Raw genomic sequence first — 23,063 nt, 5'->3', positions numbered from 1 at the left:
TAGACTCTATGTTAATCATCAATATCTTTTTAACTACAATTGACATAACAAATTTCTAAGGGCTGAAAGTCCTAACAATTAACATACTTAATTTTGATTGCAATATAACTTCTCTAAAGGTTATTCTACATAGAAGTCGTAGTCGTGAGTTGTAAGAAATTGACCAATCACATTCCTAGTTGAGGACAATATTCAATCTGTGATTGGTTTCGGTTTAAGCCAATGAAACTGCTGCTTTTCTGTAAGAGCTGCAAGTTGATTGGCTTAAACCGAAATTCGGACCAATTTCTAGTATCGTGTACACAAGGCTTTACACGGCGCCGTTAATCGGGTTTAATAACATCGGTAGTTCTTAGACTACGTTTACATGACACCGTTAATCGGGTTTTATAACATCGGTAGTTGTCAGGAAGACCAATCGTAATCATTCTTCAGAAGAATGGAATAGCTGTGATTGACCGGCCTAAGAACTACCGATGTTATAAAACCCGATTAACGGTGCCGTGTAAACGGAGTCTAAGTTTACACGGCGCCGTTAATCGGGTTTAATAACATCGGTAGTTCTTAGACTAGCCAATCACACTCAGGGTGGAGTCCCATGGAGCGGATTACGCGGAAGCGGAACGAGCGGATCACCAATCACGGGATCATTCTGATAGAACTCTTTCAAAGATTCCGTCGAAACGGTCCTGTGATTGGTGATCCGCTCGTTCCGCTTCCGCGTAATCCGCTCCATGGGACTCCACCCTTAGGCTGGGGTCCCATGGAGCGGATTACGCGGAAGCGGAACGAGCGTATCACCAATCACGGCATCATTCTGATAGAACCCTTTCAAAGATTCCGTCGAAACGGTCCCGTGATTGGTGATACGCTCGTTCCGCTTCCGCGTAATCCGCTCCATGGGACCCCAGCCTCATTCTTCAGAAGAAGGGAATAGCTGTGATTTGCCAGCCTAAGAACTACCGATGTTATTAAACCCGATTAAGGGTGGCGTGTAACAGCGGTCACACTTATGCTGGGTCTACAATGCGAGTCGCAAAGTCGTGAGTCGCAAGAATTGACCAATCACAGTCGAATTTGAGGAGAATAATCGACTGTGATTGGTCAATTCTTGCGACTCACGACTTTGCGACTCGCATTGTAGACCCAGCATAAGAATCCCAGCATCGAATTTGAGGAGAATAATCGACTGTGATTGGTCAATTCTTGCGACTCACGACTTTGCGACTCGCATTGTAGACCCAGCATTATTCTTCAGAAGAAGGGAATAGCTGTGATTTGCCAGCCTAAGAACTACCGATGTTATTAAACCCGACGTGTAACAGCGATCATAGAGCTCCGCGAACAGCCAGTAGCGCTAATAGCGTCTCCCCGAACGCACCCCTAGGGCTACGTTCGGATTCCCACCCGAGTGCTAAAAATCCTATAGTTATATGTCACGTGCACTATAGATTTTCAGCACCCAGGTGGGGAATCGGAACGCACCCTAGAAGATGGACTCTCGCTACCCTGAAGCCAATAGGCTTCCTGTATTCTAGGGATATTAACTTGAACCAATGAAAAGAGGTCTAGAAGATGGACTCGTGGTCTCATCACGTGATCCGATTTAGTTCGCTACTTCGCGGTTCAGACATTATAGCGCTGAAAATTGTCCTCTTCTTTTCAGAAGGTTGGTCCTTCTATAAAAGTACAGAGAAGCCACGAAGCCTACGAAATTTTCTGATGCAATCTGCAATCCTTTGGAGCAGCGTGCGGCAGTAAAAGTTGAAGTTATTTCGTTCAATTTTTCTCGTATGCTTTATGTCGCTTAAGTTTATAGTAAGCAAAAAGTTTTCTTCCTTCAAAACGAAGACTCTTTACAATCAGAAAAATGACGGAAGAAGATTCGGTACGTAAGATACAGTTTGTGAGTTACTCGAGTCGAACGTGAACGTATGAAATCGGCATGCTATGCTGTTCTACTTTAATTTTTTCTGTCGAAACAAATTTCGGGTTTTTGCTTCTTTTCGTTAATTGCGAGGGATTATCAAAGCATAATGATATTTAGAAAGCAAAAGAAATAATTCCAACCTCAAAATTCTTACTTGTTGGAAATGTTTTAATGTTAATATTTTTTTAAATTGTACAAAAATTGTTATAACAAGGGGATTAAAAGCTATTTACACGATATATTCTTGTATATTGTTATTAATATTTTTTTATGATATTTATATTTACATCACATTATACCAAATGATGGCCTGTTTTAACTCCTTCTATTCATCAAAAATTGCTAGGTATTTGATCCAACCCTGAAAAAGAAAAAGAAGAAAAAGAAGACTACTTTCGATATTGATGCAGCTTTCAATGAAGGAAGTAGCGGTGGAGACGCATCTGAAAGCATTATCGACAAAGAGAATCAGGAACCAGAGCCAACAGTTGTGGAGGATGATGAGGCACTGGATTTAGAAAACTTTGGTAAAAAGAAGAAAAAAAAGAAAAAGGCATTTAACTTAGATGAATTAGAGGCAGCTTTGCCTGATACGAAGAAGGAGGTAAAAAAATTTTGTAAAGCTTTTTATATTGGATATTTTTAATAAATTTACAGTTTTTTATTTATTATTATTTATCATTAACTATTCAATTTTTATTTGTTCTAATTTTATTTGTATTTCTTTTAATAGATGCTTTGATAAACTTAACCCTTAATATGCATACGTGGGTCTACAATGTCCAAAATAATATCTGCTTGTAACTGTTAAACTTGCAAGTCTGTCAGAAAATATTAAATAAACGATGTTTATCAAAATGACTATAAAATCCTCAACTACATTGTAGCAGATGTTTTATGAATTTTTACAGATTTTTTAAAAATACTTTAAGGTAGGGAAAAATAGCATTAAATGTGACAGATCCATATATGCACTTAGAAAGTAGGGGAAAAAAGGTATGTACATTAAGGGTTAAAAAAGTTAATTATGTCCAGTTATGAATATATTGTATAAATAATTTAGAAGTTAATTTTACTTTGTTATTAATGTCATTTTTTAAATAATCTAGAAATTCATAAAGTAAATTTTTTTAAATATATAAGTAATAATATTTAATTGGAATATATCTTGAATTTTCGGATATTTTGTTCGTTTTACAGGAGCCTGTAGAGCAACAGGTAGAGGAAATTGTGGTGGATGATGATTTTGATTTAGATATGGACTTCTCGAAGACAAAGAAAAAGAAAAAAAAGAAGAAGGATCTTGATGAATTGGTAGCTGAAGAAGAGCGCAAAGAGATTGAAGACAAGGAGAATGGTATGTATCAATAAGAAATGATTTTTGCCAATATGTTTTTGCATCTAGTTGTTTATGTTATTCATTATTTGTTAACATGCTGCACTGAATCTGAGCGAAGTGCAGAGTATGGTAAGACATATGCTTGGTGTACTCTAATTACGTCAACCATGCACTCATTTAGCCTCAATTATTATCCTTGCACTTATATATTTCGTGATGAAAATAATATTGGAACATCTTTAACATCTTATCAGTTCTATAGTCTAAACAGTTAAATTTTATTTTTAAAGATATAATTTATGTATTTATTCTGATATGTGCATAATGCAATTAAAATTTTATTGTGCACTATAGATGCACTATGGTGGAGGATATACACTTAATAAATATAAGTTTTATTTTTAATAATATTAATTAGGACTGTAATAACTGTTTAACTGTAATAAGAAATTTTAAGAAATGTATCTTTTTAAATTTGATTACATTTTGCTTTTTTAAAGTAAATACATAAAAGAATTAAAATTTGCGTATGTGTGTGACTAATATTTGTGATTGAATGCTTTTTCAGTATTCTTTATACATACATTAGGTATAAAAAAATAGAAAAATACAAAAGAATTGTATAATAAATAAAAGGATGAAGTAAAAATTATAATAATAAAGTAAAATTATATAAATTTGTATAATTTAAAGATTCATAAACTGAAAAATCCATAATAATTTTTATATGAAGTAAAAAAATAATATGATTTACATTTTGCATTAATCTGAAACAATTTATTTGTATAAAGCATAAATATCACATAAAAAATATAAATTATTACATGAACAAAATTTACGTGTAATATATTCTATAAACATCCATGAAAAAAAGTGACATGCAAAAATTTCCAGGAACTTTCATATATTATTTAAAACAGTGAAGATTTAGGATATATACATTAGATGCATCTTATATATATCGCTTATATCGTTTTCTCCATAATTACAAAACTCTTCGATTAACATTAAGACTCTTGAACATAATCATATTGAACTTAACTGTAAAGTTAGAAACATGATAAATTTTTTTTATACATAAAAATGAGTTTGTTTTTTGCATATTATGTTTGATGAACCGTGATGAGATATAAACATATGCCAATAATTTTTTAATTGTTGTTTATTAATACATGAATCCTATAAATATAATTCAACCTATAAATCTTATATTTCTAGTAAAAAATAGGCTTTCCTTTATAGTTTAGAATTGTTAATTAAAATACAAATTGTGGAAAAAGAACTTTCGTAACATTTCATAAGTCTATTCTATTAACTATAAATGATAAATTTACAATTTATATATTTAATTTATTTTTATGTTTAATGTAAGAAGTGTGTAAACAAGTTATACAATTTTTTACTTCTTACTCGTTCAATATGACTATGATAAGAAATGAGAAGCCTTAGAATAATTCTCAGATTGATTTTTAATATCTATGATTTAGGAAAAGTATATAATGTAAAGTAATAATCTTGTACATATAGGTATTATATTTAAACAACAATACAACACATATGTCTCTATACCTCCATGAGATATTAGATCATACTATATGTTGTATATTTATTAATTAAATTTAACAACTTTTAAATTGTTAATTTGACTACATTGTATTACATATTGCTCTTATTTGCACTTGCCTGTTGAGTTGCAATAATCTCACATGTAGGAATTAATGAAATGTATTGACAGAGTTCCTTCTGTCATGATTTAAAATTAACAGAAATATGTTTATTGTTTTCTTTAGTGGAGGAACCAAGTTTGTGGGTAGGCTCGGATAGAGACTATACATATGACGAATTACTAGTTAGAGTGTTTAATATCATGCGAGAAAAGAATCCTGACATGGTAGCTGGTAAGAAACAAAAGTTTGTTATGCGTCCGCCACAAGTGGTACGCATTGGAACAAAGAAAACATCTTTTGCTAACTTTACCGAGGTATGCATTATAACAAGAATCATAGTAGTTATGTATGCCAATAGCTTGCGAAGAAATTATCTATAATTTAAAAATAAAAATAAATTTATGACACACAGATCATTTATAAATAAATGTGTATAATCTTTCTTCCAATTTTCTATCATAGATAAACTATTACTACACAATAATTTTTTTTTAATTAAAAGAGTAGATGTGATTTGCGTCATTATGAATTACATAAATAATTACATTTATTTACCATATTATATAATATTCTTTAACAATACTTTCAATAAATATTAGTTAAATATTTTACAGTATATACACGGTAGGTGGTAATTTGTGGTACCACCGAGAACAAGGTGATTCCTCATGCCAAAATAAGTTGAAATTGTAGAATAATTTTTTTTCGTACGAGGCCTTGTTTTCGAAATAAATGACTTTGAAAATCTATGAAGTACCTACACGTGCACTTTATTATATCTCGATTAATGGATCTTGCTATTTCTGTTCGTGTTTTTGTTTGGAGATATCGGTAATAATAAATCTTTTAATTTCTTACTTTATATTTAAGAAATTGTTGAAACTGTTAGTCTCCCTATTGAATACAAAGCTGCGTTCTTTTAATCACAGATTGTTGAATTTTTGCTAAAGTAGGTTGAGCTTTTAATTTTTGAAATGCTACTACAATTTGTTCTCTTACGTGAGTAACATTTTGAATATTTGTGGCATAAACTAAACTTTTTACATGACCCCATAAATCAAAATCGAGTGTAGTGAGGTTCGATGATCTTGGTGGTCAAGATACTGTTCCGCGGTTAATCCAACATTCGTGTTGTTGATTTAATAAATCTCGAACAGATATAGCAGATCCGTTAGTCGAGATAAAGTCAAGTGCACGTGTACTTGACTATGATCAGAGATTTTCAAAGTCGTTTATTTCGAAAACAAAGCCTTGTACGAAAAAAAATGATTCTACAATTTCGACTTATTTTGATACCAGGAATCACCTTGTTCTCGGTTGTGCTGCGAATTACCATCCATCCTGTATATAAAGAGCAGAAGACAAATTACCCTATATACTACAAATTTTTGATTCAGAATAATTTGTATTTGAAATATTTCTATTTTACAGATTTGTAAAACATTGCACAGACAGCCGAAACATTTGCTAGACTTTTTGCTGGCGGAGTTGGGTACAAGCGGCTCGGTTGACGGCAACAGCCAATTAATTATTAAAGGCCGCTTCCAACAGAAACAAATAGAAAACGTTCTTAGAAGATATATCAAAGAATATGTCACGTGTCACACGTGTCGCTCACCCGACACTATCCTTCAAAAGGACACTCGACTCTTTTTCTTACAGTGTGAAACCTGTGGTTCGAGATGTTCTGTTGCCAGCATAAAATCTGGATTCCAGGCAAGTTCTTTAGAAATAATATACTCTAATATGGAATATATCGTGATACATGTGTATATATATGTTGTACACACATCCATACATAACAAATATATATGTATATATATTTTTTCTTTATGTTCCTCATTGACGAGGCTCATAATATCTCTATAAGAGATGATCTTGGGAGTGCAGTTACAGTGCTCATACATTTATCTAGTATTTTTAGATACTAGATTTTCGTTGCCATTTGCAATCCACCATATATATATATATATATGTTGACAAAACCAAGAATCAAACTCGGTTTTTTTTTTGTTGAGCGAGCAACTTCTCTAGTATTGAGCTATTTTGCATATATACATATATTTATGCCATGTATATGTGTGTATACATATACAGGATGAGTTTTATTTCGTGTGTCAATTATCTCAGAAAGTATTGGTTTATTAGAAAAATGTTTTAGATAAAAGTTGGAGGGTTCAGAAGTGCCAATAAACGTTCTTATTATATTTATGGGTCCAACACTGGCCCCAAAATCTAATAAGATCGTTTATTGGCTCCCTCTAAACTCTCCAACTTTTATCTAAAACATTTTTCCAATAAACCAATATTTTCTGAGATAATTGGTGAAGATAATTGGCACACGAAATAAAACTCACCCTATACAGAGTATAACAAAAAGGTTGTCCGCTATTTTAAGGATAAATAGTACACATCAAAATAATGAAAAAAGTTCCTATCAACATAGGTCTGCAAATGATCTCCTACCGAGTTATGGGCATTACAACTTTTAAGCTTAAGGGGTAATATCACCTTGTGAGCCTGAAATAAAGGATCAATTTCTCTAATTTTTTTTTTTATGAAAAAATATATCGAAATTTGGTTATACATATGTGGTTGTACATGTCTTAAAGTGTATAAAAAAAATTTTTATGAACGGTTTTAAAACAAAATGGCGGCACGCGAGCTTTTTTCTCAAAACTACATTTTTCGACCTTACCGTACGTCTAGCTCCCACAATTTTAATCCAATTCATTTAAAATTTGAACTGTAGCTTCAAAATGACATTATCTAGTGAAGTACGTAGGATTTTTTCGATCAATTAAAATTTATCCATTTTATGAATGTTTTTCGGTCGATTTTTTCAGGAAAAAAAATTTTTTTTCTTTATTTTGATGCCATTTTTACAAAAATCAATATTTTGAAAAAATCCTACGTACTTCACTAGATAATGTCATTTTGAAGCTACAGTTTAAATTTTAAATAAATCGGATTAAAATTGTGGGAGCTAGACGTACGGTAAGGTCGAAAAATGTAGTTTTGAGAAAAAAGCTCGCGTGCCGCCATTTTGTTTTAAAACCGTTCATAAAAAATTTTTTTATACACTTTAAGACATGTACAACCACATATGTATAACCAAATTTCGATAAATTTTTTTACTAAAAAAAAAATTAGAGAAATTGATCCTTTATTTCAGGCTCACAAGGTGATATTACCCCTTAAATTCAGTTTATTAACGAACAGAGTACATTTTAAGTTGTCAAAATACGTACAAAAATTAAAGATGGCATTCTTGCATGAACAACACATTGTTCGGTTTGGTACCAACGTGTACAGTGGACCAACCAGGGGCTCAGTTCTATACACGCTTACCGACAACTATCAGTTCGATAAGCGTCGTTGTGCAGCTTTTATACGATATGAAAAACCTGCGCAACGACGGTTATCGAACCGATAGTTGTCGGTAAGCGTGTACAGAATATGGGCCCAGTGTACCAACATGGATGTGCAGAAATACGTAATACGCTGGTATCTTTGAACGTGTTAGGGCGAACGTGAGGAGATGAACCGAATAATGTATTGTCATGCAAGTATGTCACTTTGAACATTTTCAATTTTTTTATGTATTTTGACTTAAAACGTATTCTGTTCGTTAATAAACCGAATTTAAACTCAAAAGTTGTAATGCCCATAACTCGGTAGGAGATCATTTGCGGACCTATGTTAATACGAACTTTTTTCATTATTTTGATGTGTATTCATCCTTAAAGTAGCGGACAACCTTTTTGTTACATCCTGTATATATGTATGCATGTGTACATTAATATGTACCTATGCATATATATACATAACGCGTGCGTATATTTAGCACATCCTTTAAATTTAGATAGTATAAGTTATAATCTAAAATAATTCTCTATTCTCTATACATCAAATATAATTATATTTTAAACATGATTTATATCCATTTCAGGCTGTCACAGGAAAACGTGCTGCTATTCGTGCGAAAACTGCCTAAGCAATTCTCTATCTAAGAAGATGCTAGTGCGAATAAAATCTTATGGAATATAAATAAATAAACGGTACAAGTGATTGCATCTCGAATTGACTTGAATACAGAAGTGTAGATAGTATTAGTTCGGACTGTCATAAATTTAATATCGATTCTAATGTAAAGAGAAATTAAGATGGCTTGATTCATTAACATCCTAATAATCTTAAGCGCTAAAATCTTGTCGTTCTATGAATTGTAGTGTTCTGGATTTTTGATTCTTGGATGTTTTGATCCTAACTTCTTTGATTTTGAAATTTTTTTTTATTTTTAGCATTTTTTCCAATTAAAAGTAAAAAATTTTTAATCTTAAAATGAATAAATTTCAGGCTCAAATTCCTCAATCTACTTTAAATTATTTAAGCCATCGGGTCTTCTATATATAAATTTTTTTCATTTTAGAATGCAGAAAAGTCATATAACTCTTTAAAATTTTATGTCTCATATTCGTTATCATAATTAAATATGAAGAAAAAATATCAACAATTAAAATATCTAAGTTATTTAATATTTTCTATTTCTACTTTTTTCGTTAATCAACGTTAACTTAATTTGTTAATAAAAACAATGAAATATGCATGATATTATTTTCATGTTTATCTAGATGTATAAAAACATTTTGTTCAGATGTATGAAGAGTACCCGATTGTTAACGGTAGAGTTAAGGCCCCTGCACAATAAAAAATATAACAAGAAACAGATATTAGAAAGCGATTAGAAATAAGAAATCAGGAATAAAGCTGGTGCAGCATTAATACTTGGCTTCCGATAGGTTAAAAATCTATTGCCTGTGTTATTCCGTTTTTGTTGCCTGTATTTTTCATCATGCATCCAACTTTATTCTTGATTTTTTAGTCCTAATCGCTAATATTTGTTCCTTGTTCCTTATATTCTTCATTGTGCGGAGGCCTTTAAGCAATAATGTATTATATATTCTCTTGTATATACAATAATCAAGTCCAGAACAAGGTTTTGCAAAATTAATCATAAATTTGCAAATTATACAATTTTGAAAATCTTTAAGACATTTTTGACAAGACAGCTTTTCTCTTTAAATAATTTATTTAATTATATTTACTGGACAATATAAAGTCTCGGACCTTTTCGTATGTTTATTCAAATTCTCTCAAAGAATTTGATAAAAGATCCTTTAACAAATATGTATAATATAAATACAATAAAGAGCTAACCAATATATAGGAAAACATTTTTTATTTAAGGTATTCGACATTTCTTTGGACAATTTGGACACATTGCGAGTTTAAATATAAAAATTATTATTTAATTTACAGAAGGTACACAAAGTCGGTAACATTACAAGATTACAAAGTAATATTTACTTGATCTATATGTTCATATAGAATTAATAAATTAAACATACTTCACGTTTTGTTTGCAATACATTTCTTTAGAAATTTCAAAAATTAAGTAATACAAATTTTAAACTTCTGTCATAAATAGAAAACGATAGACTTTTGCGATCATTTTGACTGCATTTATTATTTACTGACTTTATTATTTTAATTTAGTGTTATATTACACATAATATGACCAAAAATCTTAATTACAGGTGCGTTTCTAAACGTACTGTATTAAAAATCCGTAATTTATGTTACAAAATATGCTACAAAATTTTCAGCACATTTCGGAATGTACCATACATCTGTACAGTGCAATATTTATATACTTTATAATCTAACAACATAATCAATACATATAATCATATTACAAATGATATAGTATAGTATTATTCATTAACTAATATTATATGCATTATGTATGTTTATATGTTTTATCTCTAGTTACAGCGTTTGCAGAATTGGTGCAATATCGTAACCAAATAGTTTTAGGAGAGTTAGGTAAACTTTAGGTATCCATTGTAGGAGATTGTTACAGCTGAAAAAGATGAAAGTGCAGATATAATCATAACATTATTGTTACATTGCAGAAGCATATCAGAATTGAATAAATCATCTATCTGAATTTTTTATCTAGTGCGGGCCAGAACCCAGATAGCCAAATGCTGTGAGTTTGCTGCCATGTTGCCAACAAGCAGCTTGTCGTTAATGCAGCTAATTTTGACAAACTCGGGACAAGGTGAGACAGCATTATGCTTGTCGGGTTGAACTCATGAATTATATTTCTATTAACAGCAAATTGATTGCAACGTGACAGCATCAATTTGTGAGGGATTTGTGACAATTTCATATTGTCAACACTTCGTTAGCAATGAGATATAATTAAAAAACTTCATAGCTTGATGACATATACACAATAACGGATGGAAATCATTATATATGTGTTGTTGCCGTCACGTTTGCATCATGATGCTCAAGATGGAACGATGAATCATTTATTGCTGTCATGTTGCTGACATGTTGCAGACAACATAACGTACCAATATTGCGGACCGTTTGCTCTTGAAATTGCGTCAACTGATTGCATGTATAAGCAGTCATGTAGCTGTATTTGTAACGTGTTCTATTTCGATGTCAGCAAATTTACAGCAAATATATGAAAACACATGCAATGCATTAGTTTGCTCAATATGCTCTATCACGCTTGGCTATCTGGGAAGCTTGGATTTTAAATGTACAGATAGCTCTATTTTTAAAAATAAAGTTTTCATTGATTATGACTTACAAGATACGAATTTCAAATTTTACAATGCTGTAAATGCCTTTGATATCTTTATAAAAGGTTTGTTTTGTAACTTGGTACTTTCCACGAGTTGCAATTCTTGCCATTATCCTATATCGATTGAGAATATCTCCGTGATCCTTAATAATGGCACGCACCATATTCAAGTTTCTAATAAGAAAAATAAGTTTGAAATTAAATATAACGAGGGCGAAAGAATTGATTATGACTACATTATTTTACCTAATTACTAGCATCATACTCTTAGGCATTGCTTTCAATGCAGCCGTTATTTTATCAAATCGCTCCTGCGCTCGTTTTTTCATATACTCATCCAGTGTTGTATTGTTTGAATATGACGTAAAGGAAACTGTATACGGTGCCTGAGTTAACATTTCTGCTAGCAATATGTAATCTGAAATAATACATTAAGCTAAGGATAAAGTTTCAAGAATTTGAAAAATCAAGGAAAGTTGAATAACTTATAATATTTAAACACTTATAGAGTTATAAATTACATAAAGAACGCGTAGACAAAAAAGGAAAAAATGAATAATTACGAATATATAAATAATCACGAATACCAAACGTACAATGCGATTACGAATTGACATTATAAAGATTAAAACAAACTGAGAAAATGTAATCAAAAGACATGGTCGTTTTCATGTCAAGTTCACATAATGCAACAGCAAAGTTTACTGTCAGAACTTGTATTTTTACGTGAAAATGAGAAGAAAGAAGCAATTTAAAAATATCTTCAATTATGATATTGATTAGGCTGATCAAATTTGTAATAGGTTATTTAATCCTTAATTGGGGTTTCTATTATATCATAAAAGTGCCTTTACTTTTTCTATCCCTAGAACATAATATTTAATATATATCTATTAAATATCCCCAATGTATATTCATGATATCTACGAGATATCCATTAGATATCCAATAAATATCCAAATGTCCGCAATACGAGATCTAATAAATATCCATTAAATATCCATAGGGATATCCATTGGATATCCATTAAATATTCAGTGGATATTTATATAAATAATTGCACGTTTAGTGGATATTGATTAGATATTTGTGTGGACATTTATTCGATGTTTTTTATTTTTATATATGTCCATTATATTGTTGCGCCCGTTGCGTGCTGAACTTCGCTCACGAGAAGCCTGAACTTCACTCACGAGTAGCTTCAAGCTGAAGCGCGTTTCCTAACGACGGGATGTATTGATCTGAGTAATAACAACTTCGACTGTCTGATCTACGGGGAGACCCGGATCGTTCGGACGTGTTCTCCACCTGAAACGCTTGTACAGAGTTCCTAATAAACCCTTGAGTTCCTTTCCTAATAAAGTGTTGTCTCTCTTTTCACGCGAGCCCGGGAGTGCGCGGCGCGAACGCGAGTGTCTCTGAGATAGCGGAGCGCAGCGCAACAATATACAAATAGAACCCCATAAAGCACATAAACGTTGAATCAACATCTCAAAAATTATTTCTCTAGATTTAAAAGAGGAGCCGGGTCCGAAGACCCACGGATGTCGCGATTTTGCTTCGCCGGAGATCTGCTTATATTAGCTTTCAACAGTTTACTTACGAGTTAGTCTTACCATTATGCGCCGCTTAGCGGCGTCGTTACGAACTAGTAAATATTTGTGGTAGACATGTGGTAGATACTTAGTAGCAAGGTCGGTAAATGGCGCGTCGGTAGCGAGCGTAGTAAACACATGGATATGTGGATAACACGTGGATATCTAATGGATATCTTTGATAGATATTTTGTGGACATGGATATGTGGATAACACGTGGATATCTAATGTATATTTTTGATAGATATTTTGTGGACATGGATATGTGGATAACGTATGGATATCTAGTGGATATCTTTGGTAGCTATTTTGTGGATATGGATATGTGGATAACACGTGGATATCTAATGGATATCTTTGATAGATATTTTGTAGATATGGATATGTGGATAACACGTGGATATTTTTACATTTATTAGATATCTATTAAATATCCATAATAGATATGGGACGTTATATGGATACGTAGATATTTATTGGATATCTATTAAATATATGTTCTGTGTGGTCAACAGCACATGTAGAGAGGACTTATAAGATACTATGGAAATGTTCTTATAGTATATTAGATATATTCTCTTAATACTACCCAGGTAGCAAGATGACGTCTAAAGACGTCAATGACGTTGGAGGACGTCATTAAGACGGATTAATACATCATTTGACGTCACTCTGCTACCTGGATATATATTATATATCTACTGAAATAGTAAATAGTGTGTCAAAATCAGGGATTGGACTCGTCGTAAGGATGAAAAAAGTTCCCATAAACGTTAATCCAAAAACGCATCCCGCAGGAGTTACGACTAATTTAATTATTAATACCTGATTCAGAAAAATGGAAGGCCATGAAAGAAAAAAACTTTATTTTTATTTACAGAAGTTGTGTTGAAAACATCCAACTACTAAAACACATGTTTCCATCCGTCTAACCATTAACTGTCTTAAAACACATTCAAAGATTCCTGGCGTATTTCTTATAATTTCGCAACTGTTGATAATGCGATCTCGAATGCATTTTTGGTCTATAACGTTTATGAGAACTTTTTTCATCCTTATGACGAGCCCAATGTAATCCCTGATTTTGACCAACTATTTCAGGAACACCCTGTATAAAGATTCAAATGATAATTATGTTCTGTTAGGAATATACCCTGTGAATGGTAATACAACACAATGGTATTACAACACAAACTTCGAATCTTGAAAATTTTATTATTGTATTCCGTTAACAGATTTTGTTACATTTTTGCTAGCATTTTGTCAATAAAATTTGTAATAGATATTTTGCAAAATATATTTTTAACAAAATTGATTATCTCGTTGAACAATCAGATTTCAATGGAGCAAACGTTTTAATAAAAAAAGGTAACAAAAAAACATCAAAATAAATAAAAATTTAACACAAAATAACTTGTTAGACTTACTAAAACTTAAAATATCTTAAAATAATATTTGCTCGATTTAACCTAAACCTTAATTAATAACTGCATTACAAACTTAATGTATATAATTATTTAATTTGGCACCATCTTGCTACTTTCCATGTGACACATTTATTTCAAATTTATTAAATGTAATTAATATAATACACGTCACTTTTACAGACTGTGTTTGTGTTAAATAAATGAAATAAAATAGCATGAAAGGTTAGTCAATATTATAATTGTAGATGTTACATATCTGATCTCATAGATTACAAGATCTCTATCTATATAAGTTTCTATCTGAAATTGTTTATTTTAATATTTTTTGTTTTCTGTTATTATGTATTTTTTTCAAGCCTTTTGTTTTATTTGTATTGTATATATTTAGTTATTCATATCAAGAATTTTTTATGAAACATATCCTCGAACATTACATATTTTTCTTAAAAAAGGACTTCATAATCATATAACAGTACAGAATTATATTATATTTTATTACTATCTATAGATATATATTTAGGCTGTGGTCCGATTCACGCTCACAGTGCTGTAAGCGTCATTCTGTCTTCGTTGCACATCGAATGTCAGACGAAGATAGAGTGATGCTTACAGCGTTGTGAGCGTGAATTGGACCGCAGCCTTACAGATATAGTATTTTTAATATTAAAGCGTAATTCAAAGTAAATTAAAGTAAAAAAACTATAGTCTATATAAATTTTATTTATATAATAAAAGAAATAGAACCGTTACGATATATACAATCAAATTAGAGTAACATACCATTTACGGTCCAATCGAATTGATTTAATTACGGGGAGGGAAGGGTTTTAATGTTCCAACAATAACTGTGTTTCAAGTCCGACAAAAAATTGGCGCGCAGTTTAATAAGTTGGAAAATATATACATATACACAGAAATTAATATTAGGCTACCAAAGATCTAATGTAAGCTTGGACCATAAATGGCATATTACTGTCTAATTTGATTTTATTTATATAGTTAGTGCAACTTTTTGATCGTTATTTTTCTTGGAAAAAATAAATTTAAACAATAAGATCATAATATATTTCTCATCAATATAAGATCTTCATATTTTTTACTGAAAACTTTTGTTTTTTATTTTAATATTTTGATGTTTTTAAAACTATTACTGTATAGCAAACTGCTCCTATAATATTTCTAACTATTCTAAGCTATAATATTTTTAACTTCTTGGTATTATAAATTACTGTTTCATATAATAGTTTCTTCACGTGATAAAAAATATGTATAATATACACTTACCTTCCACGTTCAAATCCTGAGCAAAAGTTTTCAAGGAACTATCATTCCTCAAGACCATGGATTCCCAAAAATTGCATAAAGTTTGTCTTGTCTTCTTTGACACATGTTCGTACAAACCATGATCTAATAGCACTATTTGTGCTTTTTTGTCCTTCCCCTTCCTTACAAAAACTGTGCACCAGTCAAAATTGTTAGTATCACATCAGATTTTTAATTATTATAAGACTCCTAGCATCTCACTACAGGCATATTGAATTACATTTGTAGTGATAAACAAGGAGTTTTAATCTTCCGGCGGGCGCGCCTGTGTACTTTGTATAACACGTGTGGCGATTTAGAAAGGGAATTCATGGAAACTTCCAATTTGAGTCTCGGCTCCCCGAGCTATATTCCTTCAGTGTCTAATAAGCTTTAAAATATCGTAACTTTCTCATAAAGTTTATTTTGCATAATGTTTATTTTACGATATACATGCCTTTTTTAGATATGAATATCCCTTATATCCTTTCAAATTTCCTATCTCATTCCACGGTATACTTTGTGCACGGTGCGCCCGTGCGCTCCCGTTATGGAAAAGGGCGCGCCCGCCGGAAAATAATGTATGCGTTGCACGCATCCAAACTAATATTATTTTTTAAATATATTATTTGATGGAAGAAAATAATATACCATTTCCAGGATGTGGATCAGCATGTACAAATCCTGTATGAAATATTTGTTCCCCCATTAGTGTAATCAATTTATTGTCGACATCCTTGAGATCTAATCCTTGAGCCTTAATTCCTTCCACATCAGTCACTTTAACACCATCGATCCATTCCGTTGTGAGAATCCTCTAAGTATATAAATTATCATTACAAACGGAAAGATGACATTTATTTGATTGAATATGAGCTTAATCCACAGTCTGAGATGATGATATTTTGCTTCTAATTCTTTATTGCCCAAGTCATTTACTTTAACTAATAAAAAACTAATTAAAAAGTTAATAAAATTTTTAGTATACAAAGTTAAAATTGTGCTTGACTACACCCACATCTATAGATATTTCTATAGATTTATTAATCAAAAATTAATGAAATGAGCTCTTGTACCAGTTGTAATAATTGACAAAAAAATTTGACAAAACGAAGCAATAATAAAACTGATATACATATGACTTGAAAATTACATTAGTAAACAGTCAAGTTAATATAATAATTAAACATTATAATTGAGAAAAACAATTTAAGAGCCTTTTATTTTAGGCATATCAGGAATTTTTTTTTCAAGAATCATACAATATTCACAATTTTTGATAAACTTTAATTCTATTTAAAAAATTTCTTCTAAAAAAAATCTATGATTCGATTTGTAATCCGAAGATTGATGAATTCTAATGGCGAGCAAATATAATTTAACATATGTCTTCTATGTTATGAACTTAACAAATATAAAATGTAAAATTATTAAAATAATTTAAAAAATATGTTAAAGTAACACAATTTGAACGTATTTATTAAATGTGTTAAAATTTCAAGAAAAAGAGTGTTGATTTTACTCTATAACAGAAGTAGGAATGAAAATTTACAGAAAAATAGTGTTGATTTTACTCTATAACAGAAATGGGGATAATTCAATATAAGATTTAACATAAAAGTTAGGTTAATTGTACACATAATTAACTTCAAATTACGATCAAAATTACATTTCTTTTCCGTTGAAATATTAACATAAGATCGGTGTTACCATTTAACACATTCATATTATGTTAAATTAACACAAAAATTTAAGTAGACCGTTTGGGACATGTGATTTATGTTATATTTAACACAAATTTTCTAACTGTGTAAATATAATAATCGACTGTGAATTCCATTCAATAAATATATTTGTCAATAAAGTTTAAAAAAACAACCTTACTACTAAGATCCCAATAAATTTTTGGTATATATGCATACTCAAATCTTTTTAAGTCTTTGGCACATTGTTCTCCATTTTTTCCTTCGTTTTCGAAATCTAACTCCATGCGAAGTGTATCGATCATTTCCTGTAAATTTAAATACATTTTTTAATAGAAAAAGGGATTCTGCAGAACTTGGTTTATGAAATAAGAGAATAATTGCAAAATATAATATATATATATACATCAATAAAATTAAGTCAAAGGACCCTCGAAATTAAAATAAGAAATTGGAAAGGCTGTGAGAGTCAGACGCGGTTCTCTGTGCGTAATATCAGAATCACTGATTTGTTACTTATGCGTTTTACACCCACATATCCGTACGTTTCGGCTCAAGTTTAAGCCATCTTCAGCGGTATAATATTAATAAAAACGTTCTTTGTTCCACAGTGGTGAGTTTCATGATTAGAGATGTCAGAAACGAAATTGAAACAAACTTAGACTAAGAGATCCATGTCAAGAAGTCTAGAGAACGAGAACATCGAAACATAAAGCCAAACGAAGTAAATATAAAATTATGTTGTGGATCGTGTCGACAAGATCTTTTGATCTCTTCGTAGAGAATTTACTTGTACCAGATGCCAGATGTCATACCATAATTTTATATTTACTTCGTTTGGCTTTATGTTTCAATGTTCTCGTTCTCTAGACTACTTGACATATGAATCTCTTAGTCTAAGTTGTTTCAATTTCGTTTCTGAAATCTCTAATCATGAAGCTCACCACTGCCCAGCGAGAAATGACCCATCGAATCGACGTCTATCGACGTCTAATTGACGTCAATTAGACGTCGATTCGATGGGTCCTTTCTCGCTGGGTGTGGAACGGAGAATGTTATTAATATTATACCGCTGAAGATGGCTCAAACTTGAGCCGAAACATACGGATAGATGGATGTAAAACGCAATAAGCAATAAATCAGTGATTCTGATATTACGCACAGAGAACCGCGTCTGACTCTCACAGCCTTTCCAATTTCTTATATATATGTGTATTTAATATAGTACGGTAATAGGTATTACCGTACTATATTAAACATACACTATATAAGTGTATACACTACATACACTATATAAGTGTATACATACATACACTTGCATACACTATATAAGTGTATAGGTGTATATATATATATACACCTATATTTGCAAATAACAATAAATGTGTTATATGTATATAGTATACGTACATCAAGTACCCAATGCAAATCGAATTTTGGGTGTACAACAGTAATAGCCTTTAACAAATGTACTATTGCTTTTAGATCTGATATAAATCGGTCCTGAAGATCAATGTATTGTACTTTGATGGCTACTGTGTCCCCATCTAGAGTTATACCTTTGTATACCTATCCAAGAGTAAAATTAATAAATTAACTTTCAAAATAAATTTTTGAAACAGTCTTATGAGAGATTTGGCTCGACAAAATATAATTAAGAAAAGGAGAATGTAAATCTATATATACTTTTTATCAAGAGACACGGTAGTATACGCGCGGTTTCTAATACCTGAGCTAAACTGGCAGCCGCAACTGGCTCGGGTTCAATTTTGCGTAACATTTCTCCAGGTTTCTTGCCAAAATCTTGTAGAAATATTTCCTCCATTTCGTCTTTTTCTCGGATTAAACACTTATCCTTAATAACGCCATAAAAGAAAAATTGTTTGTTATTTAAACACTAGACAGTAATAATATTAATATACTAGCTGGTTACCCGGGCTTCGCCCGGGAGTCGTTTTCCTTCAAACAACTTCATTTGTGTTTCAATATCCTTAATCGAAAAAAATTCCTTTATCAGGCAATGGCTTATCAGGCAATTGCAAAGAATCCTTTATATTTATTTTTATTCAAATTTTATTATATTTATTTATTATTAATTAAATTATAATATTTAAAATTGCACACACAATATATTTTTTATTTAATATAATTATATTAAATAATTGTACAATTATTATAAAATAAAAATTATTAATAATAGACATATTTAACTTTACAATTTTCTTTACATTTGGTCTTTTTTACAATTTATTCATCTTATTCTTCTTTTTATTCTTGTCATGATTTTCATCCTTTCTACGCTTTAATTTATTATTAACCTCCACAACCACATTACAATTTTCTTCTTTATCATCCTTTTTACTATTTTTATAAACCTCCACGACATCACAGTTACGCCCTTCATTTTCCTCTTGCATTCTTTCAAATTCTAATACTGCATTTATTAATAATTCATCAAATCCGTCTTCTAACACTAAAATTTTGTAATTATAATACTAATCATAAGTTAAATAAAAAAATTTATTTATAAATCTAATAATTAAGTAATGTTTTTAATTACTATTTCTAACTTCTTCCATTTCATCCATTCTGTCCATTTCGTTCTTGTATATATTTATAACGTTCTACTCCTGTTGACTGATTTTCAAATTGACATATAATCGCTCACAACAGCCACGAATTGAAGTAACTGTTGACATATAATATGTGAAACCAGCAACTTATCCTACATAAAAAAATAAATTGTTATCGAAAAATAATACACATCATGACAATTAAACCCATCCTCGAAAAATTAATTAAATTTTTGAACCGGTTTTAAAAAAAGTAAATTGTTATCGAAAAATAATACACATCATGGCAATTAAACCCATCCTCGAAAAATTAATAAAATTTTTGAACCGGTTTTAACTAAATCGATAAATCAGTAGATTAATGTAAAAGCATTCCCCGGTGAATTCTACCCCTGTTTCATATATAATTCTTTAAGATTCGATCAATTATTTCCCGAAAAATTAGAAAAATTAGAAAAATCGGTAACAAAAAACTACACACATAATGAAACTCCCTAGAAAATTCTACTTCTATTTCATATATACCACTTTAAAATTTGGTCAACTAACGAATGAATAGTTAAACAAACATACATACACACCAATTCACAAAAATGCTATAAATTGAAAAATATCACTTTTTTATCGACTGAAATTCAATTCAGTCGTATACAATTCTTTGAAATTCACTCAATTTATTTCCTAAAAAATTTTAAAAATTTCGTAACCGATTTCCAAAACGATCGGTAACAAAAAATTATACATTTTATGGCACTCCCCGGGAAATTCTACCCCTATTTTATATACAATTCTTTAAAATTCGGTCAATTGTTTCCCGAAAAATTGAAAAAATTTTGAATACCGGTTCCCAAAAAGATCGGTAACAAAAAACTATACAGTTCATAGCACTCCCCGGGAAATTCTACCCCTGTTTTAAATACAATTCTTTAAAATTCGGTCAATTATTTCCCGAAAAATTGGAAAAATTTCTGATACCGGTTTCCTAAAAAAACGGTAACGAAAAATTATACACTTTATGACACTTTCCGGAAAATTCTACCCCTATTTTATATACTTTTGGTAAAAATTCGGTCCAATAGTTTTTAAGTTAAAAACGGCCAAACACACCACCCGTAAAAATTTTATATAATAGTATAGATTAAGGTGATATACAAAAATAAAAAAAATTAAGAACAAATTAAATTATAAATAATTTTATTCAATATTAAGAAATGTAGAATTACTTGCGAATTATAATAACGAAGGATATAAGTGGTATTATGATTTCTTTTTTTTTTAAGTAAATCCAGATTTTTTAAAATATCCTGAATAAAAGGTATTTTTCGTTTTCAAATAGGTAACAGTTTTAAATTATTTTTGCTTCCTTGTAGAGAGAGCTTTGTTTTCGTAAACCTTGTATAGACTTTTGATTGCGTATAAAACTAGGTCCAATCAACCAAATCTTAAACAATTAAATATATGACATATACTACGTTTACGCGAGCTTTACTTCTGTAGTAACTTACGATAATTCCTTCGCGTAAACAGGATTTTTCTTCGCGTAAACGGGATTTTGTAGTAACTTACGATAATTTACTTCGCGTAAACGAGTGATTTATCGTAAGTTACTACAGAAGTAACGCTCGCGTAAACGTAGTAATAGGAGTAGAACAGACCGAAGAAAAAATTGTCTTTTAGTTTTTGATGCCAATATGTTTAGAATGTTCTAAAACGTCGGAAAATCGCATTGTTTTAAATGTCGGTGCGCGTGCGTGCGTGCGTGCGTGCGTGCGTGCGCGCGCGTGCGTGCGCGTGTGCGTGTGTGTGTGTGTGTGTGTGTGTGTGTGTGTGTGTGTGTGTGTGTGTGCGCGCGCGCGCGTGTGCGTATGCGTGTGCGTGCACGCAGAAAATTTTTCTCAAATAGTGTAGAATACTCATAATAAAATTTACTAGATTTGCATCGCACCGGTAGGATATACGCGTATTCAACCGGAAATTAATATTATGACAATAGAAAAGTAATAGTTTGATCAGATACATCTAGTAACCTAAAGGTAAATAAATTTGCCATACTAACAAGGAAATATGAGAAAAGTAAAAAAAGCGGAATAAACACTTACTTTGTGGTAAAAATAGTCCCATACTAATATATATGTATATTCGACGTTGTAGCTTGAATTGCGCGTTGTTTCTTAAGACAGTATAAGAAAAAATATAATCTAGGGTGGTACCTACTGTGAGCTGTATAGAAATATTCGTTGCGTATCTGGCAATAGTCTATGTTCTTCATAGAAATGCGATAGTAAACACGATCGTGGACGACGGAAGGCGCGCGGCAACGCGGGCGCGCCGCGCGAGCGGCGAGAGGGTTCGGTTCGCGCCCGCTACGCGGCGCATCGCCGGTATACTCTCGCGTGATTAAGATTCAACATCGACCCCTATATCTAGGACAGCTCGGCAGGGTTTCTGCAGCGTTCTCAAGTTCGCTTGTGGCGGACAGCTGACCGCCACAGCCTATAACGGCAACTTATGTTTTTGCCATGATTGCAACAGACGTCTCGTTTTTTGTCCATCAGCCATATTCGGGATAAAATATATTACAATCGGATAAGATATAATCGGACAAGACATAATTGAATCATCCGTCTTTAAATTAACAAGCGGATTTTCTGAAAACGCGCTCTCGAAAGTCCCATACTTGATGGAAATATTTACTTCTGCGTATAGTTTTATTCTTTGTTCTCTAAATTTCCTATACTTTCTTGAAATCTTTTGCATATTATGACCACAGATTAATAGACAGATAGCCAATGGCCCCTCAAAAGTCGAGACCAGCATTTCCGTGCTTTGATTACCGACACACTTTGCCCCTTACCGACA

General features: G+C 31.3%; 2 protein-coding genes across 3 annotated transcripts; one reads left to right on the top strand and one right to left on the bottom strand.

Moving 5' to 3' along the window:
* The first annotated feature begins 1,680 nt into the window (after positions 1-1,680).
* On the top strand, positions 1,681-10,161 carry Eif2beta (eukaryotic translation initiation factor 2 subunit beta). 2 transcript variants are annotated; one of them, XM_071724167.1, is made up of 7 exons: positions 1,681-1,888; positions 2,277-2,534; positions 3,131-3,288; positions 3,367-3,398; positions 5,060-5,250; positions 6,368-6,652; positions 8,889-10,161. In XM_071724167.1, exons 1-7 carry the CDS (start codon positions 1,871-1,873, stop codon positions 8,931-8,933), a joined length of 987 nt encoding a protein of 328 aa, XP_071580268.1. In that variant the 5' UTR covers positions 1,681-1,870; the 3' UTR covers positions 8,934-10,161. The 2 variants fall into 2 exon arrangements, with proteins under 2 accessions (XP_071580268.1, XP_071580269.1); XM_071724168.1 differs by lacking the exon at positions 3,367-3,398 and having other exon boundaries at positions 3,131-3,287.
* LOC139784999 (uncharacterized aarF domain-containing protein kinase 5-like) lies at positions 10,162-21,974 on the bottom strand. The gene is made up of 9 exons (XM_071724166.1): positions 20,192-21,974; positions 19,361-19,486; positions 19,042-19,200; positions 17,808-17,939; positions 16,580-16,745; positions 15,911-16,081; positions 11,850-12,021; positions 11,610-11,777; positions 10,162-10,862 (listed from the first exon to the last, which is right to left on the bottom strand). Exons 1-9 carry the CDS (start codon positions 20,213-20,215, stop codon positions 10,769-10,771), a joined length of 1,212 nt encoding a protein of 403 aa, XP_071580267.1. The 5' UTR covers positions 20,216-21,974; the 3' UTR covers positions 10,162-10,768.
* Between the last annotated feature and the right edge of the window lie 1,089 nt (positions 21,975-23,063).

This window comes from Temnothorax nylanderi, unplaced genomic scaffold (genome assembly GCF_030848795.1).
Source record: "Temnothorax nylanderi isolate EJ_2023f unplaced genomic scaffold, tnyl_v1.0 TNYL_tig0720_pilon, whole genome shotgun sequence".
Lineage (NCBI taxonomy): Eukaryota > Metazoa > Arthropoda > Insecta > Hymenoptera > Formicidae > Temnothorax > Temnothorax nylanderi.
The sequence above is the reverse complement of the archived record's forward strand: the minus strand, read 5'-3'. Positions and strand labels throughout refer to the sequence as shown.

Coding starts and splice junctions, on each gene's coding strand:
- LOC139784999 (XM_071724166.1), bottom strand. CDS start 20,215: ATGAAATGGAAGAAGTTAGAAATA. Junction 16,746..17,807: donor ATTGGGATCTTAGTAGTAAG/GTTGTTTTTTTA, acceptor TTATATACTTAG/AGGATTCTCACAACGGAATG. Junction 10,863..11,609: donor AAATTTGAAATTCGTATCTT/GTAAGTCATAAT, acceptor CATCTTTTTCAG/CTGTAACAATCTCCTACAAT.
- Eif2beta (XM_071724167.1), top strand. Junction 2,535..3,130: donor TGCCTGATACGAAGAAGGAG/GTAAAAAAATTT, acceptor TTCGTTTTACAG/GAGCCTGTAGAGCAACAGGT. Junction 6,653..8,888: donor GCATAAAATCTGGATTCCAG/GCAAGTTCTTTA, acceptor TATCCATTTCAG/GCTGTCACAGGAAAACGTGC.